This window comes from Ctenopharyngodon idella, chromosome 1 (assembly GCF_019924925.1).
Source record: "Ctenopharyngodon idella isolate HZGC_01 chromosome 1, HZGC01, whole genome shotgun sequence".
Lineage (NCBI taxonomy): Eukaryota > Metazoa > Chordata > Actinopteri > Cypriniformes > Xenocyprididae > Ctenopharyngodon > Ctenopharyngodon idella.
In genome coordinates this window covers 211,599-230,312 of record NC_067220.1, presented here as the reverse complement: position 1 = coordinate 230,312, position 18,714 = coordinate 211,599, and the positions used below count along the sequence as shown (strand labels likewise).

Here is an 18,714-nt window from a genome sequence, read left to right as displayed (position 1 = left end):
GTGTTTATGACATAAGTGTTAGCAATAAAATAGTGAAAGATCATTATTCAACATGAAAAAGAGACTAGTTAATGACTTAGAAGTTAAATCGCTTTTTTAAAAGGAACATATTTATTATTTCCCTTCCTTTGAAACCAAATACCTGTGATTTTTTGTTCCATAGCTGCACCATGGTTCTGGGAACGTAAAAAACGTCCAGTTTTCTTGACGTTAGAGGAACGTTTTTATAAGGTATGATGTCCTGCAAATGTTCTTTCAATTTAATTTTGATTTAAATTCAACATTCTAGGAACGTTGATTTGTAACATTCCAAGAACATGAAAATGTTCAGTTTTCTTAATGTTAGTAGAATGTTATTTAAAGGTTAGTATGATGTTCCTGAAACATTCTTTCAATCATTCAAACACCTGCTGTGAACAAGCACTGAAAGAAAGAGAAATAAGAACACAAACTACAACTTTCTTCAGCCACAGTCAAAATTTTAAATCAAAATTAAGTTGAAAGAACGTTTGAGGAACATCATACATTATAAAAAATGTTCCTCCAATGTCAAGAAAACTGGATGTTTTTTACGTTCCCAGAACCAACACTGAACATTTAGAGAACATTCTTATAACAAAATTATGTTAGCTGTGTACAAGGCTGCTGAGGATTTGTGTTCATTGGGGGACAAAGGTGGGCCAGGATTACAGTTCGTCATCATGGGACGGATCGTGGACATCGCGAGGACCAAAACGGATATATTATTCTGTGAGTACATGTGGTTTCAAATTACAAAGAGCTCCAACTAGTGTGCCAACTTTATGACTTAAATCCCAGCTGGGTAGTTTCATTGGCAAGGCTGTCTTCTTCCTCTAGACCCCGGGGTGGGGATCAAATATAAAACTCCTGGAGTTTTATATTTGAATTCTTTTTGTCTGTGTGTGTGTGTGTGTGTGTGTGTGTGTGTGTGTGTGTATGAATGAATGTTGTAGTTTTTGAATTTAAGGTATAAACAATAAACATTAATTTTTTGAATGTGCTGAGCTGGGGAATGCTGATGTTATTTCCACTGTTTTGCAATGATTTGTGTGTGATCACAGTGTCCATTTAGGGGGATTATGCAGTGTGGGGTGGGAAGTAATCACTAGAGGGCAGTGCAGTGCTGGGAGGTTCACTTTTGATTGCTGTTGTCCTAGTGAGGGCATATAAGACTGATGTTTATTAGTAAATGTTATTTAAAAGATATTTCTATTATTCTGGATTATATTATCAAATGTCACTTTTTTTCTATGAAGTCTTGGTGGTGTACCCTCTGTCCTCCATATGTCTGATTAAATCTCTATTAAAACCACTAGGTTTGTTACACTATTAACCCTTAAATGCATGAATGTTTTGTCAATCATTATTCCATATTCAGGTCTTTAGTGACCAGGATCTATGTCTAACACGGATGGATCTGTCACAATAATATAAAACTCTCCTGACATTAGAGTAACAATTACAGAAGAATAAAATAAAGGATATTTTGTTAACTTTTGGAGCTTGGAAGGGTTCAGTTTGAGCAGATGTTTTATACCATCACCACTGTCCTCATTAGAGCTCATTTTCCAGTACATTCAACATCTGTCTCATATTCACGATCTCAAACATATTCTCAAAACTATAATTTTCAACATCTTCAAAATCAATATTTTGATCACTGACAGCTTCACCAGATTCTCCATCAAGACAATGACATTATTTGAATGTGTTCAGTACTTGCTCTGCAGTAAATCGCTGAGCCATTTCAAGTTTCGCTGATGATACTTCCTATTCTCTTGTTTTCTGCCTGCAGGAACTATGAGTGAAACGTCACTTCATCATTGTGTATCAGACATTGACACCTTGTGGAATAAAAGTGAATTGCACTTATTCAGTCATCAAAGATTGAATTGTTATTGTGCAGAAAAAAATATACTTACACTGTTACACACCTCGGGTCATTAGTGACCCTATACAATTCTTACATAAAATGAATGGGAAAACAGGCATTCTTAATATTTATTTATTTTTTTCCTTGTTATATTATTTGTAATGAATCAATTGAGAAATACTAAGAAGGTTGACGTCTAACTTAAAAAAAAATAATGAGGAGGAGGGTAGTGAATGACGCCCTGGGTCACGAAAGACCGTTTAAGGGTCAAAGAAATGTAATTTCGCCAAAGAAGAACTTTTGTTTTAAATAAATGTTCATTTAAATGCAGCCTACTTCAATGTTATATGTTACCATATCATCACGCTTAACACAATTTGTTTTTAACAGTGGATTTGGATGATGAAGAGCTGATCAGCGAATCTCTACTGGAGACAAGCTATGGGAGTCAGAAATCAAAGAGGCAATGATGTCGTCGGTAAACGAATATCACTGAACAACTGAACGATATTTGGTCTCTTTGTAGACAGAATACATTACAAAATAATACACTAGGCTGTAGGGCCGTGAAACTTGTGAATGATGCTCTTATTAGTTGTGCCATCACCGTTTAGTGACGTCACTGTATGTTCAGGGGAAAACTGAAGTTGGTCCCAACGCCTTTTAATTGTTGTTTTGGATCCTGCAATTATTAATTTACAAATTAAGCACCGCAGAGATGGTCTTATTGTTGGGAGATATGAGGGTCTGTGGCTTAACCATCGAAAAAAAAAGTAAAGCAGGGGTCTCCAAACCTGCTTCTGGAGGGCTACTGTCCTGCAGAGTTTAGCTCCAACCCTGCTCCCTGCAAATTACAGCCTTGACATTGAATTTCGTTCAGAGTTATGCGACAGTCAATCACTGTTTGCGGATTCTATAAATGAATGAGAAGTGCTGTAAACTGAATCATACCTCTTGTGCTATTGTCCTGGACTTCTCTTATAAAACAACATTTTTTGTGTGTGTAAACTATAAAAATAAATGAATCCAAAATGAATGTTTAAGAGCAAACATGTGTAAGATTAACCGATTGGCTGTCGATTAATTTAATGATAAGCTATTTCCTCACAAAAGTGGTTTATTCAGCATATGAAGCCTATCTTCCATTGTCATCCATTCAAGTGGCTTTGCTAATGTCCACCAAATGCACTGACAAATGGTATGATGGAATAAAAAAAAATTGATGATGACACATATCCGCCTTTGATCTCGTAGGTGTCTGAGCTATTATGAGAAGTGAAAACTGTCCATCTTGACTGCACGTATTTCTCTCTATCTCTGACTGCAGCAGACTATTCTTGTCTATTTTCAAGGTGAGGCGCATCTTAAAAGAGACTACCAAAACAACCCAGCACTACACGTCCTCTACAGGCAAAACTTTAAATACATTACTCTTTGTTCCGCAAATGCTTCCTCATTTCTACTTATATAGGATGCACATGAGCTTCAAGATCTGGTACTTCTGTTGCTATGTGTTAGTCAGCCAAACAAATACCATTTGGGACAAATGGGACACTAATGCTGTCTAAGGATCCCAGGTACTATATAGACCCCCTTGGGATATTGACAATTCAACAACATCAGCAAAATTCTGCTTATAACTACAGATGTTAGAGCAACAGGTCTGTGATGTCAGCACTCGTCTGTTCATCGCTCATGAGGGTCACATGATCATACGTTCTACTGGAGAGATGCTGCTGTGAGAAAGGAAACTATTTATGGCCATATTAAGAGTTTCATGAGACATCAGAGAAGTGACACAAGGCCTCTGCCAGAATACAAATCTTAAAAGGTCTCATATTATAAAACTTTTAGTCATAAGGATGCATGTTCAATATTCTGTTACTCTGTTAATTACTGATAAGTTCTTATTGTTTGTTTTATTACCAATTAGCTATTAATTAGTCTTAAGGTTTATCAAATGCACAATCAAACAATTATTTTATTGGTCCTATAGGAACAATTTAAACATACATTTATGTTTAAAAGCATGCTCATGAGCATCTCAACAGACTGACATAAAGTTTCACCAGTTTAACCAGTTCATTTTATTACTTGAGTCTTCAGTTGTCCCTGTTGTTGGTTGCCCTGTTGCTGTGTTTAACTTTGCTTCTGCTATATCAGCACTGGGTGAAGTCATATCCTCATGTTAAATATAAGGTGTTGATCTCACTCTGAAACCCAATACTGGTTTCATCCTGTTCATGTCACTGGTCATGAGTGTTGGTGAAACAGGTAAGAGCATCATTTACTAATCGATCTTTACATTCAAATATGTTATAGGGGAGACTGGGGCTAGTTGTCACATAGTAACTATAAGGTTTAAGGTCAACAGTTCAAGTGGTTTTGTATCTTGGTTACAAATACCTATTTAAATCTGCCTTAGATTATAATAATTCAGTATCATCGTGTATTGTAACATCTGTTGGGTGTCAAATGAACACAATAAAAGCACATCAAGACGCAAAACATTTTTAGGTGTATCTCTATACATAAAGTGACTTTTAAAAAAAGAAATCTACCTTTAGAAATATTAACTGGAGTAAAAAGTGTGACAACTAACCTCGGCTAACATTTGTACTAATTGATTTTTGGAGATAAAATGCTGTTGTTGACGTATATATTTTATATGATTTTCCCAGCTCAGTGGGTAAACATCCTTGAAGTTAAAACTTATAAAAACTTTATCTGTTGATTTAGTTGTGGTTTTTAGTAAATATTAGCCTATTAAAAAGACCAACATGTTGTTTTTGAAGTTGGTTTCATTTTTATAATCTTAACCCATAAGACTATCAACAGCTTTTATTGTAGATGGGGCTCAATTTGAACTGGCCAGAAAGAGGAAGTTAAGCTTAAATAAACCGTTTCTAAACCAGTCGCAAAGTCTGGTTGAACCTCAATAAACACCAGCATCAAAACCGATAACTAAATAATATTTACATGTTTAGTTATTGTACTATAAAAATAACAAGAGTTTAAAACACACTTAAATTTAACAGAAATAAGTCACTGTACATTTGTTGTAGGTTTTGCAATGCTGATGTCAGTCAGAATGGCTCCTCCTCTTCCTCTGATATTTCTGCTCATGATTCACGGTGAGTCACTGCAACACTTCAGAAACACTCAAGAGATTTTGCATACCACATTTTTTATGCACAACTGCTGCTACTTTGATCAGTATGAATTCTGTGTTTCAGGGGTTTCTAGTGCTGATTGGGGTGTGAGTTACAGTCCTTCACACATCTGTGCACTAAAGGACTCATCAGTGATAATGAGCTGCAATTATACATACCCTACTGGATATCAGATCAAGAGCGTGTTCTGGATCAAAGGCCCTATAAAAGATTTTCTAGATCTGTCTAAGGACCCTGAATACAGTCAGAGGCTTCAGTATCTGGGAGATAAACAGCAGAACTGCACCATGAGACTGAGTCATGTGACACTGAAGGATTCACGCATGTACTATTTCAGAATCATCACTAATATAACAAAAGGAAAATGGTTTGGTAAACCAGGAGTGACTCTTGCTGTCACAGGTGACTTTCATGAGGTTTCTCTCTTCTTCTGTGCATTATGTTGAATAATAATCAGTGTATGACAGCAGCACTAGATATAATGTGTGTGTTGTGTTCAGATCTTCAGGTGGAGTCTCCTGAGAGAGTGACAGAGGGACATTCAGTCCGTCTGACATGTAAAAGCAGCTGCACTCTGACTGACAGAGCAACATTCATCTGGTACAGAAACTCACAGCCATTAACTGAGAGAAGAGACAGAAACAATGAACTCCTGCTGCAGTCAGTCAGAAGAGAGGATGCAGGCAGATATAGCTGTGCTGTACACGGACACAATCACATCTCTCCTGCTGTTGAGCTCAATGTCATGTGTGAGTATTGACTTTTTCTCTTTAAAGTTGTCTTTGAAAAGCTAGTGAACTTCTGCAAAAATCAAATGTCACAGAGGCCACGTTCACACAGCAGCAGAATACGGTTGTCAGTCCTGTATTTGAGTCCTTAATACGGTTACATTCACAAACAGTACGGTTATTTACGGGTGTGACAACCGCATTTTATAACCGAACTCACACCCGTAAATTTTCAGGACTCACAACCGCATTCCCGGAATTTCCGCGCTGTGTGAACGGAACAGGACTGGACAACTACGTCATACAGTGCGAGAGAGCCGGTGTTTTGTGAGTGGTTTCGCTTTCGCTAACTTACAACGACACAGATATGAGCTGTGTCATCTTAAGGTGTTATGCCGCGTTCCAGGCAACCCGTAACCCGTGTTTTTCCAACCTTCTACCCGTGAAAGTGCACTGGAATGGCAGTCAAACCCGTGACTTCCCACCTGTGAACTCGTACTAGATCGATGTACTCCCAGTTCCGCGCTCTGACGTCACATAGCCTGCGAAACAACAATGTTGTTTATGCAAGTGTTTATGGAAGTGCACGGTAAAATAACGTCAAATAAAAGGTATAACAGCTTCTCTTGCCTTATGCGCCGTTTTTCCTCCTCCGTTTCCCTCAAATAAGCAAGGAGTAAGCACCTTTGGCGATAGAAATATTTATAAATGAACATAAGCCCCGTCCGCCATTCTGGTTTGTTTACACTCAGGCAGTTTGGCATGACTTGCCTGGAACGCTACAAAGTCGTGAGTCGTGGTTTGAAGTCATGACTTACGGGCTCAAAAAACTGCCTGGAATGCAGCATTAGATCCCCCGGAGTGGCTCCCGTCAGTTTTGTGTTTCTTTTCCAAATTCAAATGCCATGTAATTCGCGAGACGTCGCAAAGAACGTGACACGTGAGTGCAACGGTTAAACACTCCGACTATCGCGTGTTTACATGCTGCTGTTGGTTAATGAAGTTTGAATGGATACATTCGCGGTTCAATTGGTCTCTTGTCATGTCAAAAGTGATGAGACTTTTCAGTTTTATGGACATCGACATCTTTAATATTACGTTGGTCACTGTCGTTATGGTTACTAGTAAGAGAATATGGGCTTGACTCTCGTTGCACGTTCATACAGACAGTGTTCCAGACGCTACTGTAAGTTGCTGTGTGAACGGGACATGTCGAGACTCACACCTGTATGTAAATGCGGTTGAACGTGGCCAGAAGCTACGGTCTTTAGTCTTTGTTTGCACAACTCTGACGCTGGTTAAAATAGCTCTCAAAGCAGTGTGTGTAAATTTCTCCTATGAGAGACAATAAACAGTACCTTGACCTTGACTTTGAGTAGGACCAGTCACATATAAATAAATACTGAATGTACTACTTCTACCTGAGACCTGTAGTTCCTCCAGTGAGTCCTGATCTCCATCAGTCCGTCTGCTGAAATAATGTTTTTATTTAACTTGGTGTCCAGCTGACCCCGCTGACAGTTTCCTTCATTTTTAAAATGGGTTCCCTTCATCTCAGGGGCATGAGACTCTGTAACTTTTCCTAAATAATCTATCTAAACATGCACAAAGAATCTGGGCTTGATTTGGTTGTTCTAAAGGTGTGTAAAAAAAAAAATCACCGATTTAGTCCCTTGGGGTCAGATTGACCCCACATTGAAAATGAATGGGAAAATTAAAAAATTTACTTTTTTTTCATTTCATTTGTCAAAAAAAAAAAAATAAATAAATAAAATAAATCCAGAATAAATCTGAAATGTTCTACATTTAAATAAAGGTCTGGTCCTAGACCATAAACACAAAGTGGAACGAACTTTCTATCTCATACACACACACACATACACACATAAACACAAACACACACACGAACACACGCACACACACACGTGTGTGACTGCAACAGAGGGCATTTCTGTAGAAATTGGCAAATAAAATCAACAAAACTGGCCTAAATCTGAAAATTTTTATATGTAAATAAAGGTCGTCCTTGACCATAAACACAAAGTCGAACAAACTTTCTATCTCATACACACACACATACACACACACAAACACACACATGTGTGTGGCTGCAACAGAAATATAGAAATTGGCAAATAAAATCAACAAAACTGGCCTAAACCTAAAAAAAAATTACATTTAAATAAAGGTCTGGTCCTTGACCATAAACACAAAGTCGAACGAATGTTCTATCTCATACACACACACATACACACACATAAACACAAATACACACAGTCCCTATTGAGTCCCTATTGACCTCTATTGGATATACAGTGGGTACGGAAAGTATTCAGACCCCCATACATTTTTCACTCTTTATTATATTGCAGCCATTTGCTAAAATCATTTAAGTTATTTTTTTTCCTCATTAATGTACACACAGCACCCCAATATTGACAGAAAAACACAGAATTGTTGTGACACTCATATATTTAACTCAGGTGCTGTCCATTTCTTCTGATCATCCTTGAGATGGTTCTACACCTTCATTTGAGTCCAGCTGTGTTTGATTATACTGATTGGACTTGATTAGGAAAGCCACACACCTGTCTATATAAGACCTTACAGCTCACAGTGCAAGTCAGAGCAAATGAGAATCATGAGGTCAAAGGAACTGCCTGAAGAGCTCAGAGATAGCATTGTGGCACGGCACAGATCTGGCCAAGGTTACAAAAAATTTCTGCTGCAAAATTTCAGTGGCCTCCATAATCCTTAAATGGAAGATGTTTGGGACGACCAGAACCCTTCCTAGAGCTGGCCGTCCGGCCAAACTGAGCTATCGGGGGAGAAGAGCCTTGGTGAGAGAGGTAAAGAAGAACCCAAAGATCACTGTGGCTGAGCTCCAGAGATGCAGTCGGGAGATGGGAGAAAGTTGTAGAAAGTCAACCATCACTGCAGCCCTCCACCAGTCGGGGCTTTATGGCAGAGTGGCCCAACGGAAGCCTCTCCTCAGTGCAAGACACATGAAAGCCTGCATGGAGTTTGCTAAGATGGTGAGAAATAAGATTCTCTGGTCTGATGAGACCAAGATAGAACTTTTTGGCCTTAATTCTAAGCGGTATGTGTGGAGAAAACCAGGCACTGCTCATCACCTGTCCAATACAGTCCCAACAGTGAAGCATGGTGGTGGCAGCATCATGCTGTGGGGGTGTTTTTCAGCTGCAGGGACAGGACGACTGGTTGCAATCGAGGGAAAGATGAATGCGGCCAAGTACAGGGATATCCTGGACAAAAACCTTCTCCAGAGTGCTCAGGACCTCAGACTGGGCCGAAGGTTTACCTTCCAACAAGACAATGACCCTAAGCACACAGCTAAAATAACGAAGGAGTGGCTTCACAACAACTCCGTGACTGTTCTTGAATGGCCCAGCCAGAGCCCTGACTTAAACCCAATTGAGCATCTCTGGAGAGACCTAAAAATGGCTGTCCACCAACGTTTACCATCCAACCTGACAGAACTGGAGAGGATCTGCAAGGAGGAATGGCAGAGGATCCCCAAATCCAGGTGTGAAAAACTTGTTGCATCTTTCCCAAAAAGACTCATGACTGTATTAGATCAAAAGGGTGCTTCTACTAAATACTGAGCAAAGGGTCTGAATACTTAGGACCATGTGATATTTCAGTTTTTCTTTTTTAATAAATCTGCAAAAATGTCAACAATTCTGTGTTTTTCTGTCAATATGGGGTGCTGTGTGTACATTAATGAGGAAAAAAAATGAACTTAAATGATTTTAGCAAATGGCTGCAATATAACAAAGAGTGAAACATTTAAGGGTTTCTGAATACTTTCCGTACCCACTGTATGTGGTCATTGCACTTTCTTTCTTTAACTATAATTCCTAAAGTTTTTTCCACAAACCTGTAGATGGCAGTATTCTATCCCTAACACATAGAGCAATGTCCAAATACAATTTAGATTTAATTAAGTTCATCATTAAAGTGATTTTTTTCATTAAAAATCAATTTTTCATAAGCCAATTTATGACATGGTTAAGTAATTGTGCAGTAAATAGGTAAAAAAAAAAAAAAAAAAAATATCCACAAAAACACAGCATAAATGCATAGATAAGAAGTAAATAAAATATATATATATATATATATATAGTTTATCATATAAAAAATGTATATTTCCTTATGCAATCACTCTGTAAAAGTTTGGGGTCAATCTGACCCCAAGGGACTAAATCGTCGGTACAATTAAGGGACCTACATGTCATGTGTAAGTTAATGATGATTCAGAAACTGTGGTAACAAACAAATTAGTGGATTAGCAATCACAAAACATGAATATATTTTTTATTTAACAGTTTATTTTGTCTGTTTCAGATCCTCCCAGGAACGTGTCAGTGTTGATAACTGGATCTGGTGAAATAGTGTCAGGAGATTCAGTGACTCTGATCTGCAGCAGTGATTCAAACCCTCCTGCTCTGAACTTCAGCTGGTTTAAGGAGAATAAAAGCTCAGCTGTTGGATCTGGACAGAGTTTCAGTGCACTACAGAGTGGACGCTTCTACTGTCAGGCTCACAATCAACATGGATCTCAGAGATCAGACGCTGTAACTGTGACTGTTAAAGGTAGAGCAGCTCATATACTTACATTACTCTTTCTAAAGTGAAGAAAATGAATCTGTTCAGATGTTTTACTCTTTTCTCAGTTGTAGGACGTCTGGTGATATTATACATATCTATTGGAGTGGTTTGTGGTGCTGCAGTTATTTTCATGATGGTGCTGATTTGGTAAGATGTGTGTAGTATGTGATTGCAGATACTTGTACTCTGTCTTAACCTCTTTTTATAAACAACCAGGGCTGCATTTCTCAAAACCATTGTAAGCCGATGTAGGTCATAGAACTATTGGCACCAATAGTCTCTACAATCAAATTAACTCACAATGCTTTTGAGAAATAATCAGTTATCAGACTAACTTGGGTGTTTCTATACATATTGATTTCATTGAAAGATTTTTGGGGGTGAACTTAAGAAATAAAAACTGACAGCCCAGTATGAAGTATATCCCGTATCAGCAGGTTGAAAATGAAAATCGGGTTGACGTCTAAACCCAATGTTTGTTTGACATCAAGCTGCAAAGTTGGGCAGATGTTGAATTTTGGTTGGAATAAACACCACAAAAAAAAGTGAAACGCATGGCAGCACAGGGTGCCAAACAAAATGAAGACAGTATATGATCACTATATGCTGATTATATTTTTATCATCAACAAGTAACCAACATCATCTGATCATATATTGTCTTGCTTTTCTTGCCATAACTAACACAATTATATCAGCCAGAAAAAAAAAAAAAAAAAACAAATGTTAAAAATTCAAGAGTCAAACTGAAAACAAACACTGATCACCATAATGGTGATGTTTTCAACAAATCGAAACAAGCTAAACTTTTTCAACAAATCATTAACTTTTAAACCTCTATTAATTCTCAATAAGAGCTTCTGTAGACGTATGACAGAAATAAAGTCAGTCTGGTTAGTAATAGTGAAGCTGGTAGTAATAAGTGATGCTGCCATGCATTTCACCCTTTTTTATTTTATTTATTTTTTTTTTACCATGCAGTGCTTATTACAACCAAAATTTGACAATTGGAGCTTGACGTCAAACAAACGTTGGGTTTAGGTTCTAATTTTCAAACAAAATCTGACGTTTGACCAACGTTGGATTAATTGGAGTCCAACGTCTTGTTGACATAAACATACTGTGCCTGCTGGGATAGTTCAGACAAACTAAACAGATTTCCAAATAAAAATCTGATCACCTTTTTTTCTTCTTTTCTTTTTCTTTCTTTCTTTTTTTTTTTTTTTTTTTTTTTTTAAGGAGAAACAGGTGGATGAAAAAGAGAAATGACACACAGTCTCAGGTGAGAAAAATGCATTTGGTTATCAGTAGTTTACTGATCAGGTAAACGGACTGGTATCTAAAAGATTGGGCAGCAGGGTGGTTCAGTGGTTAGTGCTGTTGCCTTACAGCAAAAACGTTTGAGCCCCAGCTGAGACAAGAGTCCTTTTTGTGTGGAGTTTGCATGTTCTTCCCGTGTCGGTGTGGTAAAAATGCAAACATCCAGTTTCCCCCCACAGTCCAAAGACATGCAGGTTAGGTGAATTGGAGAGAGAGTGTGTGTGAGAGGTGCTTTCCCCTGCTTTTGGCCCAAGAAACTGGGACCCTAGAAGGTTGTATAAGGATTAATGAATGAATGAATTTAAAAGATTGAAAGTCTGAATGTAGTCGTGAAATTATCTAGTATATGACTTTTATTTATATTCTATCTATTCTGTTTTTTTACTTTAATGGCAAAGATGAATCATGACAGACGCAAAGCTTGTGATGTTGAATTGACTGAACCTGTGTATCAAAATGTAATGGTAAGTGTTTAAACCGAAGTTTTCCTACAAAAAAACTAAACTCTCCTCACCTTTGGCCAAATGAAATTAAACACTTGAATATCAAATGTCTATAGATTACGTATATGGTACACAGAATATAATTTACTGTTATGGATCAAATAACTCAAGTATACCAAATAGAAATTTGAAGTGTATTATTTATTAATGTATTCATTCATTCACTCATTCATTCATTCATTCTTTCTTTCTTTCTTTCTTTCTTTCTTTCTTTCTTTCTTTCAGCTTGACGGGAAGATGTCATAGTGTGGTACACATAGCGAAACATTTTACAGCTTTCTGTATCTCTGATGTGTGGAGCCCTGAAAAGCAACATGAATTGATAAAAAAAAGTGTGTAATTAAGTGTTTTAAACATTGACATCAAATGTTTTAAACATTAAAAACATTGACAGCCAATCAGAATCCATCCTGCTTTAAAGAACTTGAGCATTTAAAGTGACAGAATAAACATAACTGTGAACAAGCCTTAAGCCTCATTGTTTATGTTTTCAAAGCAGAAAATAAAGATCTGATATTGCAGTAGTTTAAAGTATTCTTTCATTCAATGTCTCAGTATAACAGCATAAATAACAATACACTTAGAGACTGGTAGAAGGGCACACACCGTACTGTGCTAACAGTACTTACATGCCATACTTTGCGTGGTCTTTGCACCCCCTGCTGGTGACCATATTCCAGTGCATTTAGTTTCTTTGTAAAAATGAAAGCGTACCTGTGATTTTAGATGTCTAATCTTAACAAACTGCTATAAAATCAGCCCATACGATTGGTAGTTTTGTGTGAAGAACAACTTAATGAAATGTAAGTAATTTCACACTTTTTCAGACAAGGCTTAAGCCTAGTCCCAGACTAAAATGCATGTTTGAGCTGTTTTAACTGAAAAGAACTTGCACTGATATGTCTTAAAATAGGTCAGTGTCATTGTTTTGTCTGAAAATGCACACCAGTAATGATTTTTTTTTTTTTTCTAAGGCATGTTTATAAAAGCTACTTAAAAGTCTTAATTGAACTAAGCCTTGTCTGTGAAACCAGGTATGATAAGGTTAGAGTCCACCCCTCTTGTGGACTCAACGGACATGCGCTGGCGGCCATTGTAAGTGCACAAGACCACAAGTGGACATGAAGTGAGCAGTTTGAGACAGGCCCTTTTTTTTTTTTTTTTTTAATTCCCTTTCGAAAGGGAACTCAACACTGCGTTTGACACGCTTTGGGGAACGCCTCCTCATGAACCGGTGTCTGAAAACAATTATCAAATCACGACAATCCTATTGGCCGGTGACAGCCTATGACGTCATCATTGCGCGACTCGGAAGTATATAAGGAGCGCCTAGAGAAGCAGTCAGTATCTTTTCGTCTTCAGGGACTGTTTTGTTTTAAAGCAAGCAATATCAAACCGGTATTAAGGTAACACTTATTATGTCTGACAAACATTTCAGGAAGTGTGTGCATCCGTGTCCCATAGTGTTGACATCTGATCACACACATAAATCAAGCGTTAGCGTCAGTTCTGGCAGGTCACGTCAGTCAAGCTCGCATCAGCTGACTCCCAGGTCACTCCCGTCTACCTATAGGAATACGACGCCTATCACAGCATCCATATATAAGCTCCTCAGTATTATCAGCAGCTATTGCATTTCTCAGGAGCTAATTACCCTCCTCCATCCCCAGCTCCTCCTCTATTCAGTCAGGATTGGCCTTATGATTCCCCTGAATCAAACTAATTCTTGAAATATGTGTATGTTAAGCATGTTAAATTATTGACTTTAATTATATCTGCATATGTTGGTTCTGTTCTGTTACCCTAAGGGGGGTAACTGCTCTCCCTGCTCTTATCCATGCTAGGCTGCATGGATGCACAGGAAGTTCTTGTCCAGAACAGAACCACACTGCCAATACAAACTCTATGCTATTATCCATCATATTTGACGATAGTGGTCCTAACAGAACTTATAACGTTGTCTTTTATGAGAACAAAAGAGCATGCACAGGCAGTTCTTGTGGGCAGTTCAGGCAGTTCTCTTCTGTTCCTCGAGAGGAGAAGGACCGGCAGCTGCGCCTAATGGTTCGGGTCTTACTCTTGCTGAGGCAGAGTAGAGACTAGATCATGGGGTTCTCAGCTGGAGCTTGTTGAAGAGTTGAAGGGGTGAAATTCCCCATGACCTTCGACGGCTGACGGGAGAGAGCTGTGGGATTATGATGATGTGTTGTCTTTGACATCATTAGATCGATAGATTAGGTATATAAGAAAATCTAAAGTTGTGTGCAAAGAACATGCCATGCATTTCTGTAATATAATAAAATATAAAATATTGATCCTTGATCAAAAATGTCTCTTAAAATAAAACCTATTTTTCCTTACAACTCACCAGTATATCAGTACAATCAAAAATATTAACCTGAGTGTTCCTTTTTTAACTGAGTGGCTTGAAATGTATAATAATAAATGTAATAAATGTATAACTTATACAAACATGGCTGCATCTCAAAATAGGAAAGAACAAAGTGGCACATTTGCAACATTTTAATAAAACTGTTAACTTGTACCTAAACCCCAGTGTATCAGAGAAAGATGTTTAGCTTCAAGGAAGACCAAACCCAGGGGAGTTTTGCATGCCATAATCCATGGCTTCTTGAAACTCTTCATAACTGGGTAAGATTGGAATTTTGATTGTGTTTGTACATACATTTGCCATGGGAAAGCGTGAGCTCTTTTGAAAACCTAGCTTTGGCTGTGGTTGTATTGCTGCAGGAGGAACTTCTTTCAGTCCAGTCCCAAACATAAGCACGTCTTCCAAGGAAGGACTAGCCTCTTTTTCTAGGGGGAGCAAAAGAAAAATATTAGACATGTTTTTTATTTTATTTATTTATTTATTTATTTATTTTTTTGGTACTTTATATCTATTTGCTGTAGTGATAATTCCGCACATTCCTTATAATTCTAACGTATATAATACCTTCCAGGTAGAGCAGATAATCTCGCCAGTAGCTCAGTACCCTGGCCTCCTCCTGACGGTTGGTGCTACCAGGCTGACTGAACTGATGGCACCAAAACAATGGCACTGACATATTTTAAGATTCGAAAGAATGAAATTCTGTGACTAATTTCTATATTGTACATATTTAGGCATATGTTACACATTCATCATTTATGGTCTACCTTCCAGTACACAGAATAAAGGTTTTTTTTTTTTTTTTTTTTTTTGGCTTTTTTTTGGGGTGTAGCACATCATTATCAAAGGATCTGATAAGAATATTAGATTAAACATACATGTTTATATTTCATTGACCTTGGTTGGTAATGGCCACCAAAACATCAGATTATGTTGTTGAATAAATTGACATTTTGAGAGATTAAATTAGCCTCAAACTGAAATTTTAACCCTTTTGATACCAGATATTAATAATGATGATCAGGCTAAAAATGAACAATAATAACATTTAAGAGATCATGTCAAACAGTTTGTCAAACATACGGTTTGTACAGCTATTGAGATATCATTAATGTGGGTAGTTTTGTGTCAGTTGATAAAAGTAAATTTCTTAAAGTTGTTTGTAATCCCAGTCTAACAGATTACCTCAACGAGGGCCTTCCTGACCTCATCGTCATGAATGTCCTCAATTAGGGCTTCAGTTGTCTTTACTTTACCAATTAAGTAAAGGAAAAAGTTCGGTGAAAGGCATTGAGGCCCTGGACCGCCATTAACATGAGACACAGCAATCATCCGTCCAATATTAAAATATTCATTTTCTTCTGCAGCTAAAAATGGCAATATTTAAACGTTAGGACACAATAATTTACAACATTGTAAAACATCATAAAAGTATTACCTTTGCTATCAAAGGAGAGGTATTTGGCATTGTCTTTGCCTTCAAATATCATCATTGTTTTGATAATGTCCATCAAAAGAGTCAGAAATTCTCCAGTTGGCCCCCTGCTGTCCAAGGCCTCTTCAGTCAGCCTGGCATCGTCTGTGAATTTCACCATCAAGCTGCAGGTGGGATCAAATGAGGATCGCCTGAAACCTCTTAAGGCACCATCCCAGACATTCGCCCGGTTAATGTTAAATCTGCTACAGGATGTTTTTTTTAAGATTTTGTGCCAGATTTGACACTATGTCTGCAGCTGTCAACCCATCATGTCCATCACTGGAAAGAAAAAAACAACAAAAAAAAACAATCCACAAACAGCAAACTCTACTTCCTCAAGATCTGAGGAACTGCTGTCAATGGTGATAGGTGCATAGATATGGGTATATGTACCGTGGAAGGGAGAACAACAATAACAGTTAATCCAGAAAGTATTCTGAAACAGATGTTGTGTTGTTTTGGCTGTAGTCCATAACTTTGGACTAATAGTTTTATTTCAAATCCAGTGAAATATTATGTAAAATTATGCCTTCTAACTGACCTGTAGAAGTCACATGACCTAGGTTCACCCACTGAGGTGGTTGTATGTTTAGGTCTTGTTGCTCTCTTGGCCTGTAGCACCGACAAAATCACACAGCCCAATAAGAATTTAGAATAATAATCACAGAATTAACCAGAAAATGAACAAATTCTGGTGTATTATATTACAGAATATGATATACTTGCTCATTAGATGACTGGGATGTTGATGCCACAGATGTTGTGGCTGACCTAAAACATACAAACAAATTAATAAAAATTATCATTGTGTTGTAAATAACATAAAATGCTTTCTTTATATCAATTTTAAAAATAAGTGCACTAAAACATACATTCATATAGCTGGCACAGGGAGAAAAAAAAAAGTGTCAGCAGAAATTTCACTTACCACTGTCTATGCTCTGGTGTACTTCTTTCAGGACTTGACCAAAGCTGTGAGGTGTATAAAATCCTAAACTCATTCATAGCCTTAACACTGTATATGCTTTTCCTTTTCTAATGATTGACAAGTCCAGGAGATCTTACTGCATTATAGCTGTACTGTAAGCACTGACATGCTGAACACCTAAATTCCTGAGATGTACCTACCACTGTGTCAGAAAGAGGTGACATATTGGGTTGTGCCCTAACAACAACATCATCATCCTCATCTTCTGAAACGGAGTCATCTTCATGACCTCACAAAAAATTTTGTGATCAATCTCTATTTCAAATGACGTTTCCAGTACTTAAAGTACTGTACTTATAACAGAAACTATTTAGTTTTTAGTTTAAATGCACATAAAATATATATTAAACATACTACTTTAATACTGTCTCTTTGACAACAAATCCTCAAGGGTACAGATGTACAGAGTAATCCTTTGATATGCCTTTCCAATGGCCTCTTTGTATTGTCCAATGGTAAAAGGTAATATTTTTTTTTATCAGAGAGCCATCTGGGTAAAGCAAGACATATTCTCCATCTTCCATGTCTTGGTTGAAATCTTTTTGTTTTTTCACAGCAGCTGGTAAAAATTGCTCAGATGACCACTGGGGGTCAACATGTAGAGGTAGGTTTCTTCCTCTCATGGGCTTGAAGCCATTCTTGGTCTTGCTCATGATCCCAATAGAAATCCAGACCATCAGACAGAAAAGGCGGAATACAAATGATAATACTGTTCTGTCTGACAACTTCATTAACTTAATAAAAGATTAGCTTACCTTTACTGTTTTATTTGATTTCTTTTTACTTTTTGAGAATGATTTCCTTTCAGTTTCTTTTAGTTCTCTGTATTTCATGAACTGGAGAACAGCTGAAGCTGACTTCACTGGAATGGCACATGCATCAGTCACTGAAACACACACACACACACACACACACACACACACACAATCAAAAACAGAGAGAAAAAGATTGACGAGACTGAAAAGATTATACGTTTTTATAATTTGATGGACGGAGCTCAGTAAGAGAATATTACCTCTGGGAACTGTCGGACATGACACATGGTCATCACCTGCAGTTCTAGGGGCGTTCTCTACAACAAAGCTTACATCTCGCCCACATGAACTGCAAAATCTGGGCAAGTCAGCCATTGGACGCCACATAAAGGACAATACATTGATCTGAAAAAGACAATGTGACTGAAATTAGCACATTGTATTCTGTTGTCCTTTCTTTCATTACTAAAAGGATTTCAATAAATTGTAATATTTTAATTATACCATCAATCTGCAATTTATTTTGACCTGGTTTAACCCTATTTTCGTGAACCTTGAACGTTATGGCCCAGTTTCACAGACAGGATTAAACCTTCATTAAGTTCAATAAGGGCATTTAAGTGGCTTTTATAAACATTCACTAGAAGAAAAAAAAAAAAAAAACATTACTGGTGTGCATATTGAGACTAAACAATGGCAGTGACATATTTTAAGATATGTCAGTATATGTTGCTTTCAGTAAAAACAGCTCAAACATGCATTTTAGTCTAGGACTAGCTTAAGCCTTGTCTGTGAAACCGGGGGTATATTTAGTTGCTAAATTAAGCCAGCTAACATATGCGACAATATCGTA

At 37.4% G+C, this 18,714-nt stretch overlaps 1 protein-coding gene and 1 long non-coding RNA gene across 2 annotated transcripts in view; both read left to right on the top strand.

Moving 5' to 3' along the window:
• Window positions 1-4,087: 4,087 nt before the first annotated feature.
• The window catches only part of LOC127511277 (B-cell receptor CD22-like), an 83,172-nt gene continuing 68,545 nt past the window's right edge, over window positions 4,088-18,714 (top strand). The window contains exons 1-3 of the mRNA XM_051892081.1: window positions 4,088-4,168; window positions 4,960-5,028; window positions 5,131-5,469. Of these exons, the coding sequence (XP_051748041.1) occupies window positions 4,138-4,168; window positions 4,960-5,028; window positions 5,131-5,469 (439 nt within the window). The 5' untranslated portion in view covers window positions 4,088-4,137. The remainder of the gene's footprint in view (window positions 4,169-4,959; window positions 5,029-5,130; window positions 5,470-18,714) is intronic.
• On the top strand, window positions 10,793-12,773 carry LOC127500789 (uncharacterized). Its single transcript, XR_007926432.1, has 3 exons — window positions 10,793-11,708; window positions 12,145-12,210; window positions 12,475-12,773. It is a non-coding gene; the product is annotated as an uncharacterized LOC127500789 (long non-coding RNA).